Here is a 22,922-nt window from a genome sequence, read left to right on the forward strand (position 1 = left end):
CTCCTTCTCTACTGCCCTTGGTGTCTCCATCTTTGTTTCCCTCACACGTTCTCACCTCCTCCTCTTCTCCGGCTAGGGAAAAAAAAACTGCATGGCCCATTTTGTTTTGATTTCTTCTTTAGTATGTTATCACAGAGGCATAACCAACATCTCTAATTGGCCCAGCCTTGGCCAGCGGCATGGCCATTCTTCAGACTGGTTCTGCTGAACATGGTGGAAGCTTCCAGCATATTCTCATAGACACCATCTCTCTGGTCCACCTGCTAGCAAAAACCAGGCCAAACAAAACCAACACACTTGCTAAAGGAAACCTCGGTAGAAATTACACCCGGTCCTGAACTCTGGTTCATAATTGATTTCTACCTGTAAAAGAAGTAGTACTTAAAGCTGTAAACTGTAAAGTGTTTATTAACCATATCCTTTCATACAGCTGAAAACAAATCAAGATACAGAGTGTCAAAACGAAAATTATTTCAATGATAGACAAAAACGTTCACAAACTTTATTTACGAGATTAAGAAATAGTCCCAGTGGCACAATTAGGGTGGACTTAGAAATAAACACTACAAAGAGGATCACTCCTTATTACATATATCCCCAAGGTAAGAATTTGCAAAGAATTTGCAATAGTTTGTGGTTGCATCCCTGCTTGGCAATCACAAGGTTGTACCAGCTAAACAGTCTCTTGAACCTTCCTCCCTGAACAATTAAACAGCACTCTCTGTTCATACAACTGCTAACTCAGCATTTGCCACTCCCAGCTGGTTCCAGACTAACACACTGGTGTACTTTAACAGGAGGATGGTAAATACTGTTCCACAGAGTAAAGATCACACCAGCCCCATCCTCCTCTGAAGAAGTGCACTTTGTTCTTGACTGCTCAGGGCTTGATAACTGGCAAGCTCCAATGTGAAGGTTGCTGAGCCTGATGTTAGAGAACGCAGAACTGTTGAGTAGCCCTGGACAAAATGGAGAACACACATCACTCAGMTTAGGATAAAGGGAATATAAATTAGCATAGAAAGTTGCTCAGACCACAGAGAGAGAGAAAAAGTGTCAGAAGCATAGTRCTATGTACTAGTAAGTAAAGTTTTTCATATTACTGTATTAGAATTGCAATACATGCAAAAGTCAATAATAATCTTTTAAAAACTGTTCTCTGTAAAACCTGTTTTAGTAGTATTTACTATTTCTCTGACTTACAGTTGAGTACATGCTGGTTTAGCAATCTGAATTGGGCATTAAAAAAAATACTCAATTTTTGGGCATTCCTTTCTAACCTTCAATAATTAAAATCCAGTWAAAAAATCTGTGGTAAGTTTACTTATCCATAACAAAAGGAGAARTAAACTGAAGCCAAATTATTTTTATGCTTATAAAAAAGGTCAGTTTTACTACTAGTGAGGTAATCACGTACCATCATTTCTGCTAGTGGAACAGCAGCAACCACAACTCTGTTATCTTGACGAGACTGGATTTCCTGAATATTACCTCTACGCTGTGCAAGATCAGCAAGTGTTGCACTGAGATGATCTTCACTTACTGTGATTTCTAGGTTCATCAGAGGCTCCAGTATTTGTATACCAGCTTTTTTCAAAGCCTACGTGGAAAGGAAGTAAGTTATGCTGATGTGTTTTTATAGGTTTTTTAAAATAAAACTGACCTAAGTACTTACATCACTGAAGCAGTCTCTCAAATGCTCAACTTTCAAAATCTATACCCAGCAAGAGCATTACAAGGGCATGCAGAGAGGAACAATGACCAGATATTGATACACACATATTTTCCCAGCAATAATCATGCTACTCTTTGCTACAGCAGCTTACGTTTCACTGTACCTTTTGAACGCAGCGGGAGACACAGGCTGATACCATTGTGTGTGAGGTGTCTGGATGCACTGTCAGTGACTGTACTGTCACATCGATATCYTGAACTGGGAATCCAAGCAGAGGTCCTGAGCAGGGCCAGGGAGAAGAGACAAGAGAGGGAAAAAAAGAGAATTAATTTGAAGCTTCTCACTTTCCTCTTTGCTTTCTCCTTCCCTGTCCTGCCCCCAGGGGTGTGGCTACTGGTCACATTCCTTATTTTGAGGTTTCATCATTACCTAGCTTTGCCAAAAGATACAAAGGAGTGAAGACTCACACTTTCTTACTCTCTTCATCAAAAGCACAGATAATTTTCAGAACCAGAAGTTCCTGAATGTACTCMTTCATACAACTGTTGCCAAAAATGAAATTATTTTAAAATACATTAACAGTATCTAAAACTTTTTTGTTGAACAAGACCTCATTTGAAAATGTAGGGAAAGCTTGTTTAACTTGAAGGCAAAATAGTCTCCTTTTGAACACAATATGACCACAGCAATACCTGATACTAATCCATAACCAAAACTCCAAGGGTAACTCAATTCCTTAAAGGATGAACTAGTATYGCAGGCAGATTACCTCACTCCCACCCAGAACTCTCAATCAGAATAAACTGTATTAGACTGCATGAGGCCTGAACCACATCTGAGAAAAAAAAACAGATCACCTTTTTCTTACAGAGATCATGGGCAGGTGTTTTCATTTTTTTTAAAGCACCCAATGGCATTAATTTTGATTTTGATTAATATTGATTTTACTGTAAAGCAGAGTTTTCTGYTCACTTTAGACATCCTATTTTTAATCAAAAGTCAAGAATACTTTCAGTCTTTTGGAAAACACACACTTTGCAATTAGATAAAGCTTTTTATTGAAAATGGTAATGGATGTAGCATATTTGAAAACAAAAAAATGCATTCATAACAGTAGTAGAAGTGTAATACATGCTGGCCTATGAAATCATTTCTGTTACATCACTATGGTTTATGTGATGTCATCAAATAAATGCCTCATCTCTAATAACAGATTAAAAAATAAACTGAAAGAATTCCAAGCTCACKGTTGAGTGACTGAGAAGACATCAACTTTGAAAACAAACCAAAGGCATGCTGACTTCTATTCCTGGCATAGAGAAAAATGTGTCTCTTCATTTTTGTAGCTGAAGACATTTCATAGTTTTCCTTTGTACCTTATGTACATGTTAGTACATACAATCTTTTAGTTTCCAAGTTACCAAGCAGCTTCTCCTAGAATATTGCTTATTACAAAAATATTAGACCGGCATACCTGTCATAGCACTTCCTTTACCTTGAATGCATGAATTTGAGATTCCATTTTCTATAGGTCCTTGCAGTTCTTTAGGTAGTACTTCACTGACACTCTCAGCATAGTTGATAATGGGTTTTGTCCTTCCTTCTTCCCYTAACCTGGGCCTCACTTCTACCTCTGCAGTGACAAAGTGTCGTTTATCTCCTACTGTTCTGTCCAATATATCTGCAGGGGGATGAAAAAATAATACATAAAATTCATCTGGAAGTTACTCATATATTATTTAAAGTGAATCAAGCTRCAATATAACAAACAAGATGTTTCTTCCATTGACTCATTTTACCTGTAGCTTGGGCAGTATTTAAGATGGTTTCTCGGTATGCTATTTGAAGAGGTCCCAAATAAGTCTCAATTCCATATTCACGTTTGATTCGATCATGAATTATTTCTATGTGTAGTTCTCCCATGCCACAGAGGATAGTCTGTTGAGAAGATAATTAAGAGAGAAGTGGAAAAACAAGCAAAACTCAGATTTTAATACAAATCCTTTGAGCAAGGACTTGCATGCTTTAAATTGTCTCTTATGAATGCTTCTAATTCTGAGGACCATGATACTTTAAATTCTAAGGACCCTAGAGGAAAAAAACACTGCTTTTAGTCATCTGACATAAACACCATACAAGCGAGAGGGTAGTTACCGGTACTGACCACCATAAATAAGGTTATTTTACATAACTTTATAGACTACGTAATTTAACTTTTTAAGTACAAAATTGTCAGAAACATGCAGAGCATGGGGTGTATTTATGCTGTACAAGTATCATATGAACATTTAAAGTGTTCTTCCTCTTCAAGAAAATCTCAATATGCAAATGAGCTAACTAAGGTCTGTTCTTGACATTCTAAAATTATATTATGAGAAACAGAAGATTCATCTTACTTGTCCTGTGTCAGGATCTGGCTTCACTTTTAAACTTGGATCTTCACGCTGAAGGCAGCTCAATGCATTATCCAAATCTGTACAGAAATACCAAACTTTGTATTCATCAAAGTGAATTCAGTAATTTGATAATCACAGTCACTTTCCTCAAAACAAACAAAAGAACCCTAGAGGAACACAGATTCTGGCAGACAAAGTCAGACCAAATCACAAGTAACCTGCAACTTCTGATTTTCTACCACAAATTAACTGTGCTACAGAGTGCTTTAATTCAATTATTAAACATACTATTTTCAGAGTGATATTTTGAGCTTGTATGAAGACAGACTTGGACTTTCAGATTATTCACTAAGTCAGCATATCTACCTTACAGCCTTTCGGGAAAAAAACCAACAAATACAAGCAAACGAAAACATGCAAACACCATAAAATCAGTAACACCTTACAACCCAATGGCTCAGCCTGCAGACATGTTGCTCCAAACCTATGTTTTATGCTACTCCATTCAACCTCAGTGGACTGGTACTTATCCCTCCTCCTCTTCACCCCCAAACAAGCTCAGTTTTATCAGAACAAAGATACAGAATTTAAAGGGTATTTCCAAAAASAATCAAATAACCAAGCCCTCTGGCACAGATCACTGGATTACAGGTCATACTGCATGGATAAACCCTAACTAGACACACAGAAATTCTTGGTATGTGAGACTTTACTGAATAAAACTGAGAGTGCCAACTGAAACACACACACAAACACCCAGTTCAAGGTCATTTCTGCTCAGGACACTATGTACAGCAACCAGTGTGACTGCAGCAAAACTCAGAATGAGTGCCTCCATATCTTATTTCTAAATCACTACTTTTCTAGACACAAAACCAGAAAAGTATTAGTACCGATAGTGCTTGACATAGTAATAGCAAACGACATGGACAACCATTACCTAAAGTAATCAGTGCAAAACACCAGAAAGAGCCATACCAGATCACCTACTCTTAAATTTGTATAACTCACTCATCCAGCTTGGTGGATGCATTTTACCTTGTTGTCTGGCCATTGAAGGAGGTTCAATGGTGCAGAAGAAGACAGGCTCAGGGATCTCAACACCTGCCAGCAGAAGACTGTCTACACCACTCACAGACCTCTTCTTCTCCCCAGCATCCCTTCCTGCTCGGCGTGCTGCAGCAAYAGCTGAAGCCTTTGATGACACTATGGTATCTCCAGTGGCACTCTACAGATCAAYAGAAAAAGTGATGTCAAAAAAATCCAAGCAAAAACCCCCAAACACAAAATGTATGCTAAAGCTGGTTACATTACAAAACTGTGTCCAAATGAGACTCATGCAGCCTATTCAGACTGTAAGAAATTAATTAAAAGAGAAGAAAGCATGAAACAAACTTAWTGGAACTTAAAACTATGGCTTTTGGGTAACTGGTTTGGGACATCATTATCCCCACAGGGATGTCTCTTTGTGGCACTACACTGTATTTTAAGAGTTACAGTATTAATATAAGCTCAAACCCTAACAYCTTCAGTGTTCAGTCCTTTCCAATCAGCCCTGCAGTTTCCAGGCCAATTACTGATATTCATACACTGTGGCATTTAAGTTTAGGAGGAAGTACATCTAAATGCACTTCAAATAAAGCAAGTTTACATACGTCACCATTATCAAGAACCCATTTGCGATACAGTATCATAGAAATAGAAAGCACACTACTGAAACAAGCTCCCTTACAGTATCAGTATTTTTCATTACCTGTTTTAACCCAACAGTCAGGGCAATGTTGCCAGGCATTAGTGATGGTATTTCAATTTGTTGGTCAGCAAAAGGCAGGAGCAGTCGGCTCATTCTCTCTCTAAAAATTAAATTCTCTGTTATTCGGGTTTTTAACAGACATTCCAAGGCCACATTGAACCACACATCTAAGTTACTCACGTGCAGCTTTTGTTAATATTATATACAGCTGACTGAGGTTTCAATGAACCTGAGTAAACACGAACAAAAACTAATGGTCCACGACATTTGTCATGAAGAACTTTGAATGCCAGGGCACATAGGTCATCCTTGTACCACTGTCTGCAAAATAAAAGGCACAACAAAAAACATACTTGCAGAATTAATCCACTCAAAACTCGCATTTACCTAAATTCCACTAATTTAAGAGGTGATATATTTCTTACTGTAATATTAATGGAGGCAGATTTTCAAAAATCATCATTTGTACTGTAAAGAATTAATCTAAGCAATTTCAGCTCCAATAAGACATGCAAGGTGTCACATCATTCAGTCAATACTAAATAAGATCCCTAGACCACATTTTTGTAAAATGAGACTGTCCTCAGATTGAAAAAAGACTTAAGAACTCTGAAGTGCAAGTTTGACAAGTGGAGATAATTGCATCCAATTCTAGTAGCACTGATCAAAATAGGTTCAGTACTCAAATATTTCTATCTACACATCTCTCCTGTTATTTAATACCTAAAAAGGGTAAACAATTATAAAGAATATGAATGCTTTGTCAATATTTTTTCATTTTCTCCTTTTGTGTTTTCCTACTTATTTTTCCTTCTTCTTTTCTGAATCTCCTTCTCTACCTGTACTTACAGAAACTCATATGAACGCTCATTGGGTGCTGGCAAGTACAGAGTAATAGCATCCAGTAATGGCTGCACCCCTTTGTTCTTCAGTGCACTGCCACASAGGACAGGGACAGCCTTCTGAGCTAGCGTGATTCTGCGGATGGCAGACTGCAACTGCAAAAAAAGAATTATTTTCTGTTAACACATGAACTACAATTCAGCCTTAAGTTACATTCCAGCTATCAGATTCTGCCAACTAACCCCTTAAAAGCTAATATATATATTTGTAAATACATCATTCATTCAAATTCCTTTCACTGCTTTGAACAAGCTCCAAATTATAAACCCAAAAATTTAGATGCTAAACAAGAAAACATTTCATACAGATCTGCTGCTGTTCTTGTTGTAACAGTCCTTTTAATTCAGTACCTCACTGCTTTCAACATGCAGTGTCTAAAGATCCAACCACTCCAAAGTAGTTGAGATGCTGCAGTGGTAAGAGAATCAGCTCTGTGACAAACTGTATTGAGTCTACCTGGAAGTTCCATTYACCTTTCCCTAAGCTCCTCTGCACAGTCAAACTTTCAAAAAACAGAACACCCCATCTTCCTGAACAAATGCAACTTTTAAAATCATGCATAGCATGCCTAAGAATCACAGCGCATTCTTATAAAATTCATATTAAGTCTGAATACATTGTGTTCTAAATCCACACTACTATTAATTCACTACAGAAGCTGGAGTGATCTTTCTTTTGTTGATAACTTCAAAATCATAACTTGCATGTGCCAAAAAAAGAATAACCCAAAACCTCAGAATAACAGCTAGCAAGCACCTGTAAATGCAAAAAAGTACCTTGTCAGCTGGTATTGAGTCAAAATTCTCACTATGTTCCCCTAGAAYCAGTTCAGCAAATTCATCATCCAGATCTGCAACCTTTAACAGAATAGTTCTTTATTATTTGGCATAGAGCGGTTTGACAAGTCACAAATCTTACTTATTTAGGATATACAACTAAACAGAGCAGGAACAAAGCCTTTAAAGACATCAGCAATTATAAACTCAAATCACATAAAATTACAGAAATGAAGGTTTCAAGAGAGGATAGAGGGGAAAAAGTCATTAAAATCTACATAAAAAGCTGCTGACAAGCAAAACATCAGTGGGAGAGAGAGTGCTTGTACTTCTCCCTGAAATGGGAAAAAACCTCCAGCCATACAGTGACAGACATGAAGGGTATTGTTGATGTACTTCAGTCCTGCAAACACAGTGAAATCTGAAGCAAGCAGCAAGTAGCCTTTGCAAGGCAACACCTGGAGAACAGAGACAAGCATCATTTTGACATTCTTCATGTCAAAGAGTTGTAGGTCCAAGAGCACATCTCTGTTTTCAAACTGGACCAGTTAGCTTGGCCTGTAACTTAACTCCTTAAAACTTATCTCACATAGACCCCTGCACTGCCACGGACTCAGGACACCCAAATATAGGAAGGCACTTTGCCCCTGCTATTAGCTACAACACCAATTGGGCAAATTCTAAAATAAACCCTTGATAAGTTATTTGAAGTCTAATCAAGTTAATAGTTAGAACGGAAGAAATAAAGGAAATAGATCATTTAATTAAGTGAAAGTGAAGTGTGTAAAAGGGCCAGTATTTAAAAGACTGTATTTTACCATGTTTCTGATAAGGAGTGTTAACGGTATAGAAAGCGTTTCAAAAACTCTTTTACAAACATAGTTAWCTCAATTATCCACCCCTTCCTCCTCCAGGAAAGGCTCAGAAAACAAAGGGAAAAAACCAACAGTGTTCTTACAAACCTTTCTATTTGACAATATAATTATTAAGATAAAAGGCCGAGTAATAGTACTGCCATTTAAAACCTAGTAAGTTGAAAACCAGACTGTGTATGTATTCTACTGAACTCAGAGCAATATAATACAGATCTTTACAATTTCAAAGGAAATAGAAAGCTAGTATCACCTGTTTATGCACTTGAACAATGTTATTCAAAGTTGTGGAAGGCAGCSCTTCCATTTAAAAAAGACTGATTTACGATTGGATTGAGCTACCTCTAACACAGTATTTAGTGCCATTTCGACCAGCCTGCAACATCCCATCCAGCTTCTAGCTGTCAAGAGTATGGATACCCTGCAGGTTCCAAGTCACATCAGGCCTTGTGTAAACGTACCAAAATACCTTCCGGCATTTAACAAGCACTGTCTGCTTTTTGCTTCCCCAGGACAAAAGAGACTGACAAATCGTAGGAACTCCTGTGGAAAACCACCATTAGGGCTGGAGTGCAGCTCAAAGCCCAGAGAGAAGGGTTTGTCTAGCTTGAAGAGGCTAAAGCAGGATGCAAATAGTCTCTTTCTATTTGAAATASTGTTAGTGGGCCTGCTTCAAGAAAAAGAGAGCAAGATTCTCCTCAGAGGTACACAGGGAAAGGACCAGCATGGCTGTCTCAGCTTGCATCACAGTAAATTCCCCTTGGACATACAGAAATCTCTATGCAAGCACTAGGACAGGCTGTGCATAGAGAATCATCATCCTTTGACTTGACAATTGAACTGAACAAATCGACCTAATGCTTGAGTTAGCCCCTGATTTGAGCAGGTCACTTAACCAGACATATCTGGAGAACCCTTTCAGCCTCTTTTTCCTACCGTTCTAAGTAATGGTTTTAGATACATTATGTATTTACTTTAGAACTTTACTTGTTCTATTAAGGTATTTCTTGCATCCTGGACTTCTTGGAACAGGTTTGGATCATCAGTCTCCAGGAGCAGCTTTCGCTCAAAATTTTTTCCATCATCCAAATCAGAAGTAGGCTTCCAAATTATTTGCTCYTTAGTCACAACATCAACCAGTCCTCTGAAGGTCTTGGCTTCCCCAATGGGCACCTGCAAATAGAATGGAGACTTTAGATAGCTGCAAAAAATCAAGAAAGAAGTTCCACTCAAAGAAAAGAAACAAGCATTTAATTTCTAAGCTTACCTGTAACAGCAAAGGTTTTGTCTTCAACTTTTGTTTGATGCTCTCAACAGAATAGGCAAAACTACAGGGAAAAAAATGTACTGTTACACAAAACTTTGACATTAGTAAAATAGGTTCACCATTCCTTATTTACTGCAAAAATTACTTCTATAATTACACAAGAATATGCATTCGCAGCATCAAAGAAATATATAGTAAGTATATATATTAATATATAGTAAGTATATATATTATGTTACATATAGAATATAATTGGGTTACTCAGTGCTTAACAAGAAAATGCTACACATTATCCTATAAGGTTTTTTGCAATGATTAAAATAACTGCTTAAATACCTTGCCCTGTTTTTGTCCATCTTGTTTAAAAAGCAAATTCGGGGTATCTGGTGTTTGTCTGCTTGTCTCCAGACGGTCAGAGTTTGTGCCTAAAGCAAAACACAAAATGGAAACATTAGTGTCAATAGCTGAACTATATGTTCCCTAACACCACTGAAAGTCTGAGTTCAGATTAGAGAAGGGAACTGTGCTGAGTGTGCTGTGACAATGCCATATCTAGCAGCACATAAGAACTCCACAAGCAGCTTTGTCTCATGTCATCTCTCAGCAACTGTAATTTCCTTTCCTGCACTAAGGGCATGCAGGCATACTGGTAAGGGAATATGGAGAGAAACAAACCATTACAGGGGGCATATGCAGGAAAAACTCAGTAATGTAGCGACTTTGGGCTTTATTGCCTAATTACTTAAGCACACACAGGCAGGCATTTCTGTGGCTACAAATACAAGGGTAAAAACTACTGTATTTTTTATAGTAATTTGTGCACTGCTAAGCTATTTATCATATCTATTTTTATCTGAAAGTTAGAGCAAGTGTATAGAAAAATCAGATTCAAAAACAGTCTCTTACCACCACATGGAATAATGCAAGGATTTGCTAGAGTTTCAGAAAAAAAAAGCAGATCTAATTGTTTTGTTGCTGGCGGTGGAGACTATTACTCAGTTCAGGTTCATATTTAATTGCATCTAAATACTTTCCAATAACAAGTCAAATAATCTGACTTAGAGTGACTAAGAGTTCTCTCATCCCTCATCCAGGAAAAAGAGAGATTAAAGAGAGATTTCACATATCACTTTTCTACAGGATCGAACTACTGAAACATCTCATGCTATAAAAAGTTAAATTCTAGCCAATCTACACCTTTTCTGCACTATGTTAAGAAAGTCATAGTGACATTTCAGCCCATGCAGAGAATAAACCTGGCTGAAAAGTACCTATTTTCTACATGAAACCTGAAAATGAGAAATGGACAAATATTTCTTTCAATTTGTGGAGCTAGTCAGATGTATTCACCTCAATCAACATTTGTAAAAGACAACAACAAAGCAACAAAAACACCATAAACTTCTAGCAGTAATATCACTTAATTGCTACTTATTACCATTGAAATTCCTGTGCACTACAGGATTTAAAATTAAATGCTCAGCTTCCTGAAGCTGAATCTCGATAAAAGCATCAAGAGAGATAATACAGCACAAAATCCCTGTACATTATTTCAGTCTGATTTAAGTCATTAGATAATACAGCGCAAAACCCCTGTACATTATTTCAGTCTGATTTAAGGCAGTAGAGGCTGTGGGAAAATGACTGCGGGCAACTGAAGGTGAAATCAGAGAAAACCAGGATGGTACATTCACACTCTAACAGAATTTATAACAATGTGGAAATTACAAGGTGAAATGCAGTTGCTACTCCCCACAGGATGTGGTCAGCATGCCCGACTTCCCACACACAATACACGTTGAGGGGGACTAAACAGAGGGTGGAGCAGAGTGGAGACACTGTGTCCAGGCTCTGCCGAAATCCTTGCAAGAGGGGGAACTCAGTGGTACCTTGTAGCTGATAAGCCACATAGCAACTGTCAATCAATGGAGAAAAAACAAGATTTCTTGCTGCTGAACCAGCAACCGTGGCAAGATCACAGACATACAGCTCCATCTTAAAGGTCACCTCAGATRCTATACTGACATTACCCACCTCCAYGGTACGACCACCCCCCACTGAACATGATGCATGACCACAGTCACTCAAGCTGCACCTAAACACAAAAGTAGTATAAAAGTCAATTAAGAATGGGGAGTAGTTAGAAATTTCTGAGAACTTCTRGGATCAGTCCACGGGGTGAACTTGTCTTCTCTCCCACAGCGACACCTATTGGTTAAGAACTACTCTATGCACACTGAAGGACCAGACTACACGAGCTTTGGTTAGGGATTACAGCTGGTTAGTATATGGCTTTGAATACATTTTTGCAGCCAGATGCTATCACCAGCAGTCTTCAAACCTTAACCTGTCACAGTTGATTATATTAATGAGGAGTGTTATTGCATAAACCATTTAAGTCTGAGTCCTTCAAGGGTGCAAACAATTGCGGGCAGAAAGTAAACATACTTGGCTGTGGAAGCCCAGGAGGGGGTCTTTTTATGCTGTTGGCATGTGTCCCTGGATCTTTCCAGAGGCACCACCAGATCAATTAGCGACCCCCCAGGAGGGAGTCTTTCTGTTAGCGTATGACTCTGAACAAGGAGGCTGAACCACACTCTGATCCAGTGAATTGTACTGCAAAGGGTCCCCAGGTCCCCATAATGGGATGCTGACAGACGGATTGGGCACAAGGATCTCATCTTTCCTGGAGRACTGGCAGACTAATCAAACTCAAAGGATTTAAGAAAATCTCGCCCCTTTCCATGACAGACTGCACACACACACACAAAATCTAACTTTTTTGATTGACCTTGATTTTACCTCAACACCAGCTGATGCATCAAACACTGCTACTGCTCCATCCAGAACTCTCAAACAACGCTCAACTTCCACTGTAAAGTCCACATGACCTGAAAAACAAATTTCCTTTTATACCGTCATAATTCAAACAGTCAATATCAACAGGTCATTACACATTTAAACTTTTATTTTCTTTCTAATTATGTCAAAATAACATTTTCTTTACTTGCAGGGAAATACATCTATCAGTTTTTGAAATAAACCAAATTATTATGATGCAATCCCAGAACTGAGAACAATTTAATGTGGAAACAGCTGAGCTCACTTCATAAAAGCTAGGTTTGCCATCAGCAAACAATAATTATCCAAAGCTGAACAGAGCTTAGTATAGGCATTTTTACTGATGCAATTAAGCCAATTAAATTTTATTTCATATTTAAGATAAAGACACTCTGTGACAGTCCACCTCACCCATTCTCTTTTAATAACGTGAGTACTGCTAAAGAGCAGTACCTGGGGTGTCAATCAGATTGATTCTGTAGTCCTTCCAGTCAAATGTAACAGCAGCAGACTGAATGGTAATACCACGTTCTCGCTCTTGTGCCATAAAATCTGTCACTGTGTCCCCATCATCAACATCTATAAACAGGAAGCAGAACAGGGTAGGTAAACAATTCAAAGTCTGAAACTGTGTTTGAATACAAATGTCAAGAGAGAGTGAAATACTGTCCCTCTTACATATATCTATCTATGTATAAGCTATGAAAATTAGCCTTTTTAAAAACACTGTAATGTCAGGTAATCTACCCAGGCTCCTTTGCAAGGAATAAGTGCTCTGCAAGTGAARTGAAAGATGAGCATTTCCTTTTTATTGCTCTTAATCCTAAAAACTAAACAAAGTCCAAAATAACGCAAAAAACTACAGCTTTGGAAAACCTTGCTGCATTCACTGTGTGGAATGTGACCGACACTTTAAAACCCGGTAATCAAAATTAAGTCARAACTGAAGTACAAACAAGCAAACCTCTAAGAGGTTGGGTTTTGCCTAATTTTTAATTAAAAAATCCCAGTTCCACAGTTTTAAATTAGCAGGATCCCAAGTTCAACCATTTCACAAGCCTAACATTTTCTATCAGTCATACACAGTAGAGAACAGGGTATAAAATTTAAAAGGTCAAAAAGAAACACAAACAAACGCTGTTGTGACCATTTCAATCTTGAACAATTCTATTAAAGTCAGTGTAGCAAGGAATGCTTCCTGGGCTATGGCTTTCAAAAGAAATGGATACTTTTTATTTCTCTGGTTTCTTCASGGGTCAAAAGAGAACTCAACAAACTGCTTAACCAGAATGACCAATGAGAAACCAGTAAAATAAGGAGATTTTCAAATGTCAAAAAAACCACAATGTGCTATAAGAAAAATATGATCCTGTCATGTCTCAAAGCCTCGGAACACAAAGGAACATGCATTAAAATTCAATTAAATTGTAGCACAACTTTGGAACAACTGCCTTCTACATCCAACAGCAACTGTACTGCCTGCATTGTACACAATTCAAATTCTTAAACCTACTGAAATACAAGAAGTATTTCTAACCTCCAAGTGCTCTTATATAGCCAGAATAATACAGMATTCTCTCTGTTGTCGTAGTTTTGCCTGCATCAATGTGAGCCATAATGCCTATGTTTCGGATTCTGCATAAAAGGAGAACATTATGGTTAGTGTGGCAATTTTTTAGTCATGCGATATTCTTATTTGCATAAAAACCTAATTTTCCCCAAGAACAGCATGCCAGATTAATAGCACCTTTCCTCTGCTATATATCTGATATGGAGTATATTCTAACACTGAAGGATGTTAGCAATTGATAGGATGGATTTTCTTCAAATAAGCAGTACTGAACCGTGCTGCAAGAGGTTTCCGAGCTCCACTTCAGGGAAGGTCTCTTCTTGAGCTCCTTCTCACCCATCTGCCCTCCTCACAAATAGAAACAGCCCATCCCCCTCTCTTGTCCATCCCAACCCCTGAGAGCTGGTGCCTAAAACAATCTATTGCATATTTATGACCCAAAYAGAGCACCCAAGTTCCCATGAAGCTGCCCTTGATCCAGTTCAGCCTACTCTTCCTTTCCGAAGCACCTCACCAGTGGCTTCCAGAACTGCTTCACTTGCTCTGTGCAGCACAGGCTAGTGACGAGTGCCCATGTTCACCATCAATGCTGGCTTGACCTCACCCTCAGGTACACCCTACCCTCAGGAGCCATCCAAGGGAACTTCAGCCCCAAGACATCTCTTTGGCAGCTTGGCCGCTAATTGCCTTGCCCTCATTTAAGTAGCAGAGTGCTCCCATGAAGCCTAATAGCCTAAATTTTGCCTAATAGCCCAATTTTGGTCATGATGGTGTAAACAAGACACAACCCACCAATATGCCACTAACAAGCACTCTATATTGAAATGTCACAAGGGTAAAGCTAAGCAAGTACAAACTGTAAATTAAACATGCTGATGTGACAGGCATAACAACAACCTATGACTTGTTATCACATCAACCACTCTGACTGCAGTTACATCTGAACAATTAGCTRGATTGATGTACCTGGATATATGAGGATTAATGACAGAATGCAGAGACTTAACATCTCCTGGAAACAAACAAAATGAAACAACAGCTTCTCAGACAGAACCCAGTGGAGAAATACACTTAAGAAAACTTCTAAAAACCGTTATTAAAAGAACAGAGGATTCAGAGCCACAATTCATGACAATCTGTAATCTCTACTACCTCAAATTTCTAAAGATATGTATTTAAATAAACCTCTCCCAAAAACAATTCAAACTCTTAAAAAGCTGTAATTTAGAAACACCAGGAAAAAGCCAACCCAGAAAAGTATCATCAGCACAGTAATATTTTACTCTGCAGAAGCATACCTCAGTTCAAGAYAACTGTAATGGTGACAATTCATTTGAACTGGTGATTAGATAACAAACTTGAGAAGTTATTTCTCCTTTAAGCCTTGAAGCTATACAGCGTAATTCTCATGGATAAAAGACAAGCTGACCTGTGTTGAGAAAATACGGGACTGGGAAGTTTTAAATACTGTTTTYTTGCAGGATATATTCTTTCTCACACTATTTAGTTGAAAAATAAGTTGTCAAAGTAATATTTTTATTAAACTAACCCAAATTCAGTTATTCAAGCGATTGAAGTTGTGTTTCAGGAACTCTCATAGTACTTTAATTCAGCTTTGATAGGCAAAACAGAATTCAACAATATTTAAGCCAGCATTCCTTCACCATCTATGGATTATCAGTCTCACCAGAGAGACATAAAAGAGGCATCTTACAGGAATCTTTAATGAGGGGTTCCAGCACACTTCATAACCAACCAGACTTTTTATAATATGTACCTTTTCTTATTATTGTTTTCTAAAGGTTTTTACCATGAATCTACTGAGAAAAAAGCAGCAACACAACAATTTTTCAGTCCTTGAGCTGTTTAACTGCTCTATTTATGCTTCATGCACTAAATTCTATCAAGAATGACCAAAAGAACACAATAAAACAGAACGTATTCAGGAAGAATTTTTTAAAAAATTCTTATTCACTTAAAAATTCTTACTATTAAGCAAACATTAATATATACCTGGTGGAGAACTGAAATTTCTTAGACTGCAGTTTTGCTGTGTCACATTCACGACCTTCATTTTTGTCTTTCTGAAATACGTGTACTTGAAAGAAAAAAGAATTGCATAGAATACAACTACTTACTTTCTAGCTACATTTTTGCCAGGTGTAGAAAAATTAATTAAAAAAAAAAAAACATCTACAGAAACAGATACTGTTGTCAGGTATTTACATAAGCTCATAAGCATTACCAGCAACATGGAAGCAGATGCTTGAAGATGATGCCCACATCAAACCCCCGAKGTTTAAATCAAATTCAATCCCAGTAATACTGGGATAAATAATAAAAATTCTATAATAATAAAAACAAAGTAATAATAATAGAAATAATAAAAAATCTATGGCAGCATCAAAATATTTTGTCACAGGATTTTTAATATGTCTAATTACTTGTAATAATTTGTAAATAATTTAACAATCACTAGTCAATAAATTTATACAAAAATCATAAATTCAACTTCCTAGTTCTGAAGCCCTATTCCAACATATAAGTATGTATTACCCCGAGGCCAACTTTTAAAGACAAAAAAAACTCAAACAAAAACCAACACCACAACTGAAGAAGYTTACTCAGAAAAGCCCAAGTCTTTCCTTTGCACACAAAGTACCAAGATTGAAAGAAAGTTACCTTATTGCACAAACTTGATGACTTCAGTGCATTCACCAAAAATTTCCCCATAATTCTCAACATTCTGGCTCCTGTGCTTAAAGCGGTTCCCTGGTAAAGTAAATAAATACTGTACAAAACGTTTATGACAGGAAACAGGTTAACTGTTCTTTTGACATAACTCAATAACAAAACTTTGTTCTTTTTGATTGGAAATCAGATTAACATCTTTCAGGTTACTGCTTTGCAGATATCAGTGTCAGATCTGTAATAATAATGCTACTAAGCCTTAAGAACGCAGCATAAATGCATACCCACAAACATTAAAAACATTTCTCATGAAATTAATATATTTCTCAAGGAAACAGTACAGCAGAATAATGAAAATCAAGAGTTTACACTCACTCTCAGATAAGCTCTAGAGCATCGATTCCTGGTCAGCAAAACACAAATGGCTTTCCTAGTCCTGAAGGAGGAAGGACTGCAAGACAAAGTACCTATTTAGGACAGAAACAGAAAATATTAAGTACCATGACCTTTCAAGTATAGCCAAAAAAAAAACCACTGCAATATAAAGACTAAGTGTAGCAGCTTCAAAAGCATTCCTAGATGGCTGCTGGTTATTCAAGAGACGTACTGTCCAGCTCCCCTGTCTTTATGCTTCGTGGTGGTTTCACAGTGAAGGGCAGGAGGCTCAGCGCACTCGCTCACCTGCAGCCCCTCATTCTGGAGGTGCGGCCGCACTCCGCTGACCAGGGGGACAGGACGGGCACAGTGCCTTCACCGAGTGCCACCAGGGGCCGATCCCCGGTGACGCTCCGCAAAGCCACACCGCCTTCCCCGCCGCGTTASGAACGCCTGGGATTGTCCCTGCGGCTCTGGGTCACCTCCCGGCCCCCGGACCTTCCTCACGGCCCAGCCCGGACCGTGCGGCCCTGCCCTTCCCGCACAGCCGCAGGAAAGCAATCGCCTGTTCCCTTCCCCCGCTGCTTCACCTCCCTCCCGCGTTCCGTTCCCCCACTCCAGCCTGACAGACCAGGCGGCAAAAAGCGCCTCTTTGGCCTCTCCCGCCCCGTTTCTCCCGTCTCTCTGRCCTCCCTAAGACCAGCGCAAAGCTCTGGGAAGGCGCAGACGGCGCCTCTGCTCGGGGTGGAACCAAAGGAGCGCAGGGAGAGTTTCCAGCCGGGCCCGGATCCCAAGAGGCCCGCCCTTTCCGGCGCGGAGGAGGCCGCGGGGCTGCCGACATGGTGAGAGCCGGGGCAGCGGGGTGCGGGGCTGGGGACTCGGGACGCGGTGCCGGGGCGGCTGGATGCGCACAGCGGGGCAGGGGCGGGCCGGGGGGGCTGCGGGGAAGGTGCCGCCGTCGGGCCGCCGCTTCTCCGCGTGTGGCGGGGGGCGCCGTCCGCGCATGGCGGGCTCGTGTGGCCGCTGACCGCGCTGCCGCTGTGCCCACAGCCGCAGAACGAGCACATCGAGCTCCACCGCAAGCGCTATGGCTACCGGCTGGACTACCACGAGAAGCGGAGGAAGAAAGAGGGCCGCGAGGCTCATGAGCGTTCCCGCAAGGCCAAGAAGATGATCGGGCTGAAGGCGAAGCTGTACCATAAGCAGCGGCATGCCGAGAAAATACAGATGAAGAAGACGTGAGTGTCTGCCTCTTCTCTAATGCTGTACTGTCATCCTTGAAGGATGAGACGAGATGTTGTTATAAAAAGAGCTCGTTATTACTTGGGTTACATGTCTTAAATGTCGCTCAGGCTGTGGGAGAAAGGGGCTTTGCCGCAGCAAACACATTTCAGACTTTCTCTCTAGTCAGTGAATGTTAACAATTGCGCYGCGGAAAGTACTCCTGAGAAAAGTGTTGACGAGCAGTAACAGTGACTAATATGACAAAAAAAGGAAGTGTGTTTCCTTGGAGGTTTTCTGTCAGCTGCTGGGTTAGTGTACCACGAGCAGCAGGCATTTTTTTAATGGTTAATAGAAAAGATACAGTAGCATGCACAGTATTTGAAGAGGTGAGGCCTGTCTTCAAGGATGAATAACACTGTCAAGCATAGACAGAAGCATTTTTCTGCATTAYATGATGTCCAGAAATTGAAATCCAAGCTGTTAACAGTCTCATTAATTGCTAATTAATTGCATACCTGTCCACTGTGGGTTTTTTGTTGGTTTCAAAGTTATTTTCCTCTGCTGCTTTTAAAGGTAATGGGTTTATTAACTAGTTTGTGGGTCTTTTCTTACCCTCMCTAAACAGCCTCAAAATTAACAAAACTTGGCCCCTTTTACAAACTCACATTTCTCACGTATGTAAGTATTGTCATCAAATCTCAGAAGAGGAGTGGAATGTTAATTTTTGTCAGCGGAGAGGAAGGCTGTTTGCTTTAGGTCACTCAGAAATTCCTTGCACGTCTTGTGTTCCTGTGCTGGTAGAAGTGACAACTTTAAGTGAAGTTAGTAGTTTTCCTTGAAAACTTATTAGGATTATTTCTTAAATAGAAATACATAATTTTTTACAAGTATCTCTTAGAAGAAAAATCTGAGCAGGCACAGGCTACATTAAAAGGTTATGTCTAAAAATTACGTTTTTTATTGTGCTGTTATTATTGGTTTTGTTTCTTTGCAGCATTAAAATGCATGAGAAGAGAAACACAAAGCAGAAGAGTGATGAAAAAACACCCAAAGGAGCTGTACCAGCATACCTGCTGGACAGAGAAGGCCAGTCCCGGGCTAAGGTCCTCTCTAACATGATCAAACAAAAAAGAAAAGAAAAAGCTGTAAGTAAATATATCAAAGTTACGATACCTACAATTATGYGTGACAATGTCCACTTCTAGTGTTACTGATGCTTCAGTTACCTAACAGTCTACAAGCAAAGACTAATTAAAGCATGAAGCCTTGAGCTGAACAGTTTAGGACAATGTGAGCATAGGCAGGATCTGGATTTTTCTAACCTAGGTGCTCATTAAAGTAGGTGGCTATGAGTTGCATAACAAGTATGGTCTGTGCTTAACAGATACTTAATTTCATGCTTTGGTTTTTCCTGTTTCTTTTAGCTATGTGGAATGTAAGAATATGACCTCTTTTTGTTTTACCCTCCTTCTAGGGGAAATGGGAGGTTCCTGTGCCAAAGGTTCGTGCACAAGGAGAAACAGAAGTTTTAAAGGTGATTCGAACAGGAAAGAGGAAGAAGAAGGCATGGAAGAGGATGGTTACAAAAGTTTGTTTTGTTGGAGATGGCTTTACTAGGAAGCCTCCTAAGTACGAGCGATTCATTCGACCAATGGTAATGTTTTTGAGCTTTTAAGATCAATTAAGTAATAATTCTTTTGATTTACTGTGTTAATTTTCTGTAGTGAGGAAACTTTATTGTATGATAATGCACTTGATCACTACTTAATGTAGAACGTTCTTGTTAATTCCTTGYAAAAATACAAACTTCTAATAGCATGAGGGTAGGGAGAGCCCTTTGCAGTCACAGTCTGTGTTGAAATATCTGCTTTTATTTCAGTAACTCAGATGATGCCAGTAAGTTAAAGCTACAAGCTCACAAATTAGCATGGGAAAGTTTTTATCAAAATTATTTTGAATAGCTTTTAAAGTTGGAGTTGTCTTTTTCAAACTGCTATCATTCTCTCAGCTGCAGAAGCCCACTCTGCTCAGGGACTCTGGAACTTCCTCCTTTTGGCTTAAGTAAGCTTGAAGCACAGTTGTGACTGTATGYAGGGGAAAAGCTGTGCTTCCAGCCCAACCTTTACTTACCAATCTGCAGGAACACTGCCTGGCCTCTTATCAGCCTGGCAGTGCACAGGAGGAAAAGCTATCAGACATACAGTGTTTTTTTTATATAGATACCTATTCCCATTCCCTCACAGGAATCAATAGTCACTGTGCAGGCTGCTGTTGGATTGTAGTTCTTTACTAGTTTGATGGCCTTACACAGCAGCCTTGGAAAGGTTTTAATTGGCACAGAAAAATTTATGGTACACAATGATGAAGTAACTTCTGCAAAGTGCAGGTCACTAGATAAAAAGTGCCATAGGAGATGGGCATTTCATATTTTGGCATGCTTTCTTCATGGAACAGAAGCTGTCCAATGTAACAGGTATTACTGTTGGCCTACTACTAAAAATTTACATGCTGAAAATATATATAGAAAGCTTTATCTTGTCATCAGTCAGGTTTTAAAATAAATCTGGCAGTCCATAGTAGACAGATAGCATTCTGTATTCTAAGTKGTTTCATTCTTCCCAATCTCTCTAAACATGTAAACCTAAGGACATGATTCTCAAAGTGTTTAACTAGTTCAGTTATGAGAGCTGAAAGTAAGTGTTAACTCATTCTAACACTTTACGCAACAGGGCTTACGTTTCAAGAAGGCTCATGTAACACATCCGGAACTTAAAGCTACTTTTTGCCTACCTATCCTTGGTGTAAAAAAGAATCCATCATCTCCTTTGTATACGCAACTGGGAGTAATTACCAAGGGTACTGTCATTGAGGTGAACGTGAGTGAGCTTGGCCTTGTGACACAAGGGGGCAAAGTTATCTGGGGTAAGTACGTTTAACTAGTTATACTACTAGTATACTAGTATAGTAGCAGAACTACTTTTTAAAGTTTCTGGTCTTCTTAAGCCTTCATCCACTTAAACATTAACCATTGTTATAAGTTAGGTTTGGGCTGTAGCAGAAGCAACTAATAGCAGCTCTGAAAATACAAGCTGTAAGTGTTACTTTTAGGTTTTCCTTTCACACATCCAAAATCAAATTAGATAAARTTCAAAATAAATACTCAGCTTGCTTGCCTGTGTGTCACATTGAGCAATGCCAGGAGCCTGTAAAGACTAACCATGAGAACTCTGAACAATYGTATTTGGTTTTCAGCCGAAGTTCTGTGTAGGAGGATCATAGATTCTGCACGTGAGATGGGGCAGCCATGGCTGTATCTAAAAACTGGGGAATGAGAGGATGGAGACTAGTGCCACAGAAAGGGGCCTGGGCTCCTGGTCAGTGGCAGGTTGAACATGAGCCAGCAGTGCCCTGGMAGCCAGGAGGGMCACYCRTGTYCTGGGGGCATCAGGCACAGCATCACCAGCCRGGCAAGGGAGGGGATTGTCCTGCCCTRCTCTGCACTGGGGCAGCCTCACCTCAGTGCTGGGGGCAGCTTTGGGTGCCACAAKAGCAGAGAGATATAAAGCTATGGGAGARTGTCCAGAAGAGGCAGTGAGGATGGTGAAGGGTCTGGAGGGGAAGCCTTAGGAGGAGTGATTGAGGACATTTGGTCTGTTYAGCCTGGAGGAGAAGAGACTGAGGGGAGACCTCATTGTGGTCTTCAGCATCCTCACAAGGGGAAGTGGAGGGGCTGGTCCTGATCTCTTCAGTCTCATGACCAGTGACAGGATTTGAGGAACAGCATGAAGCTGAGCYAGGGGAGATTTAGGTTGGATATCTGTGAAAGGTTCTTTACCCAGAGGGTGGTTGGGCTGGAACAGGCTGCCCAGGAAAGTGGTCACAGCACCACCATTCACAGAGTTCAAGAGGCRTTTGAACAATGCTTTCAGTCAGTTCTTGGGGTSTCCTGTGCAGGGCCAAGAGTTGAAATCAGTGATACTGATGGATCCCTTCAACCTAGCATATTCTGTGAGTGTATGATCTTAACAGGATCAGACTGACTTCATTTAACAGGGGTTCACTTGGACAGTAGGAAACCTAAGATTTTTTTTATCTACTCAGAACTCTGAATGATCTCATTTATAAAAAAGAGCTTGAATGTAATGTTTTGAGAACGTAAGTTTATAGCTCAGCAGAAAGTAAATTTAGATTTCAAAATTCATCTGAGTCCCTATACTTCAGAAACTTATTGATTGAACTTGCAAACATAGATCTAATCCATATGCACTACTTCAAGGTTTTGTACACATGTAATTCTCTTTTCTTCCTAGGGAAATATGCCCAAGTAACTAACAATCCAGAAAATGATGGCTGTATTAACGCAATTCTGCTTGTTTAAATTGGATACCAAACATTGGATATGGGCACCTATGAAATAAGTGGACTTTACACAAATTTACAAGATCTTTGGAACCTTCAGCCATTCAAGAGCAGTGACCTCACAAGATGATGAAGAGCTTAATCTGGAAACAACTGCTCACATTTTTATATTTATGTTTGCTCAGCTGAACATGGTCCAAATAAAGAGATTTAATTTTTA

General features: G+C 39.5%; 2 protein-coding genes across 4 annotated transcripts; one reads left to right on the forward strand and one right to left on the reverse strand.

The window, feature by feature from the left end:
- Positions 1-138: 138 nt before the first annotated feature.
- Positions 139-17,488, reverse strand: GFM2 (GTP dependent ribosome recycling factor mitochondrial 2). Of its 3 annotated transcripts, none has more exons than XM_057363800.1 (22): positions 17,426-17,488; positions 17,120-17,211; positions 16,736-16,825; positions 16,067-16,151; positions 15,020-15,065; positions 14,021-14,118; positions 12,937-13,062; positions 12,445-12,533; positions 9,979-10,067; positions 9,643-9,703; positions 9,363-9,548; positions 7,504-7,584; positions 6,674-6,822; positions 6,005-6,145; positions 5,825-5,924; positions 5,110-5,299; positions 4,072-4,148; positions 3,475-3,613; positions 3,171-3,356; positions 1,839-1,954; positions 1,418-1,600; positions 139-959 (listed from the first exon to the last, which is right to left on the reverse strand). In XM_057363800.1, exons 3-22 carry the CDS (start codon positions 16,796-16,798, stop codon positions 831-833), a joined length of 2,334 nt encoding a protein of 777 aa, XP_057219783.1. In that variant the 5' UTR covers positions 16,799-16,825; positions 17,120-17,211; positions 17,426-17,488; the 3' UTR covers positions 139-830. The 3 variants fall into 3 exon arrangements, with proteins under 3 accessions (XP_057219783.1, XP_057219785.1, XP_057219784.1); XM_057363802.1 differs by lacking the exon at positions 17,426-17,488 and adding an exon at positions 17,352-17,402; XM_057363801.1 differs by lacking the exons at positions 16,736-16,825; positions 17,120-17,211; positions 17,426-17,488 and adding an exon at positions 15,352-15,482 and having other exon boundaries at positions 140-959; positions 16,067-16,126.
- A 400-nt stretch (positions 17,489-17,888) lies between these two features.
- On the forward strand, positions 17,889-22,922 carry NSA2 (NSA2 ribosome biogenesis factor). Its single transcript, XM_057363803.1, has 6 exons — positions 17,889-17,961; positions 18,170-18,357; positions 19,338-19,488; positions 19,818-19,997; positions 21,073-21,265; positions 22,654-22,922. Exons 1-6 carry the CDS (start codon positions 17,959-17,961, stop codon positions 22,719-22,721), a joined length of 783 nt encoding a protein of 260 aa, XP_057219786.1. The 5' UTR covers positions 17,889-17,958; the 3' UTR covers positions 22,722-22,922.

This window comes from Malurus melanocephalus, unplaced genomic scaffold, assembly GCF_030028575.1.
Source record: "Malurus melanocephalus ecotype Western Australia unplaced genomic scaffold, MMel_1.1 scaffold_31, whole genome shotgun sequence".
NCBI classification, from domain to species: Eukaryota; Metazoa; Chordata; class Aves; order Passeriformes; family Maluridae; genus Malurus; species Malurus melanocephalus.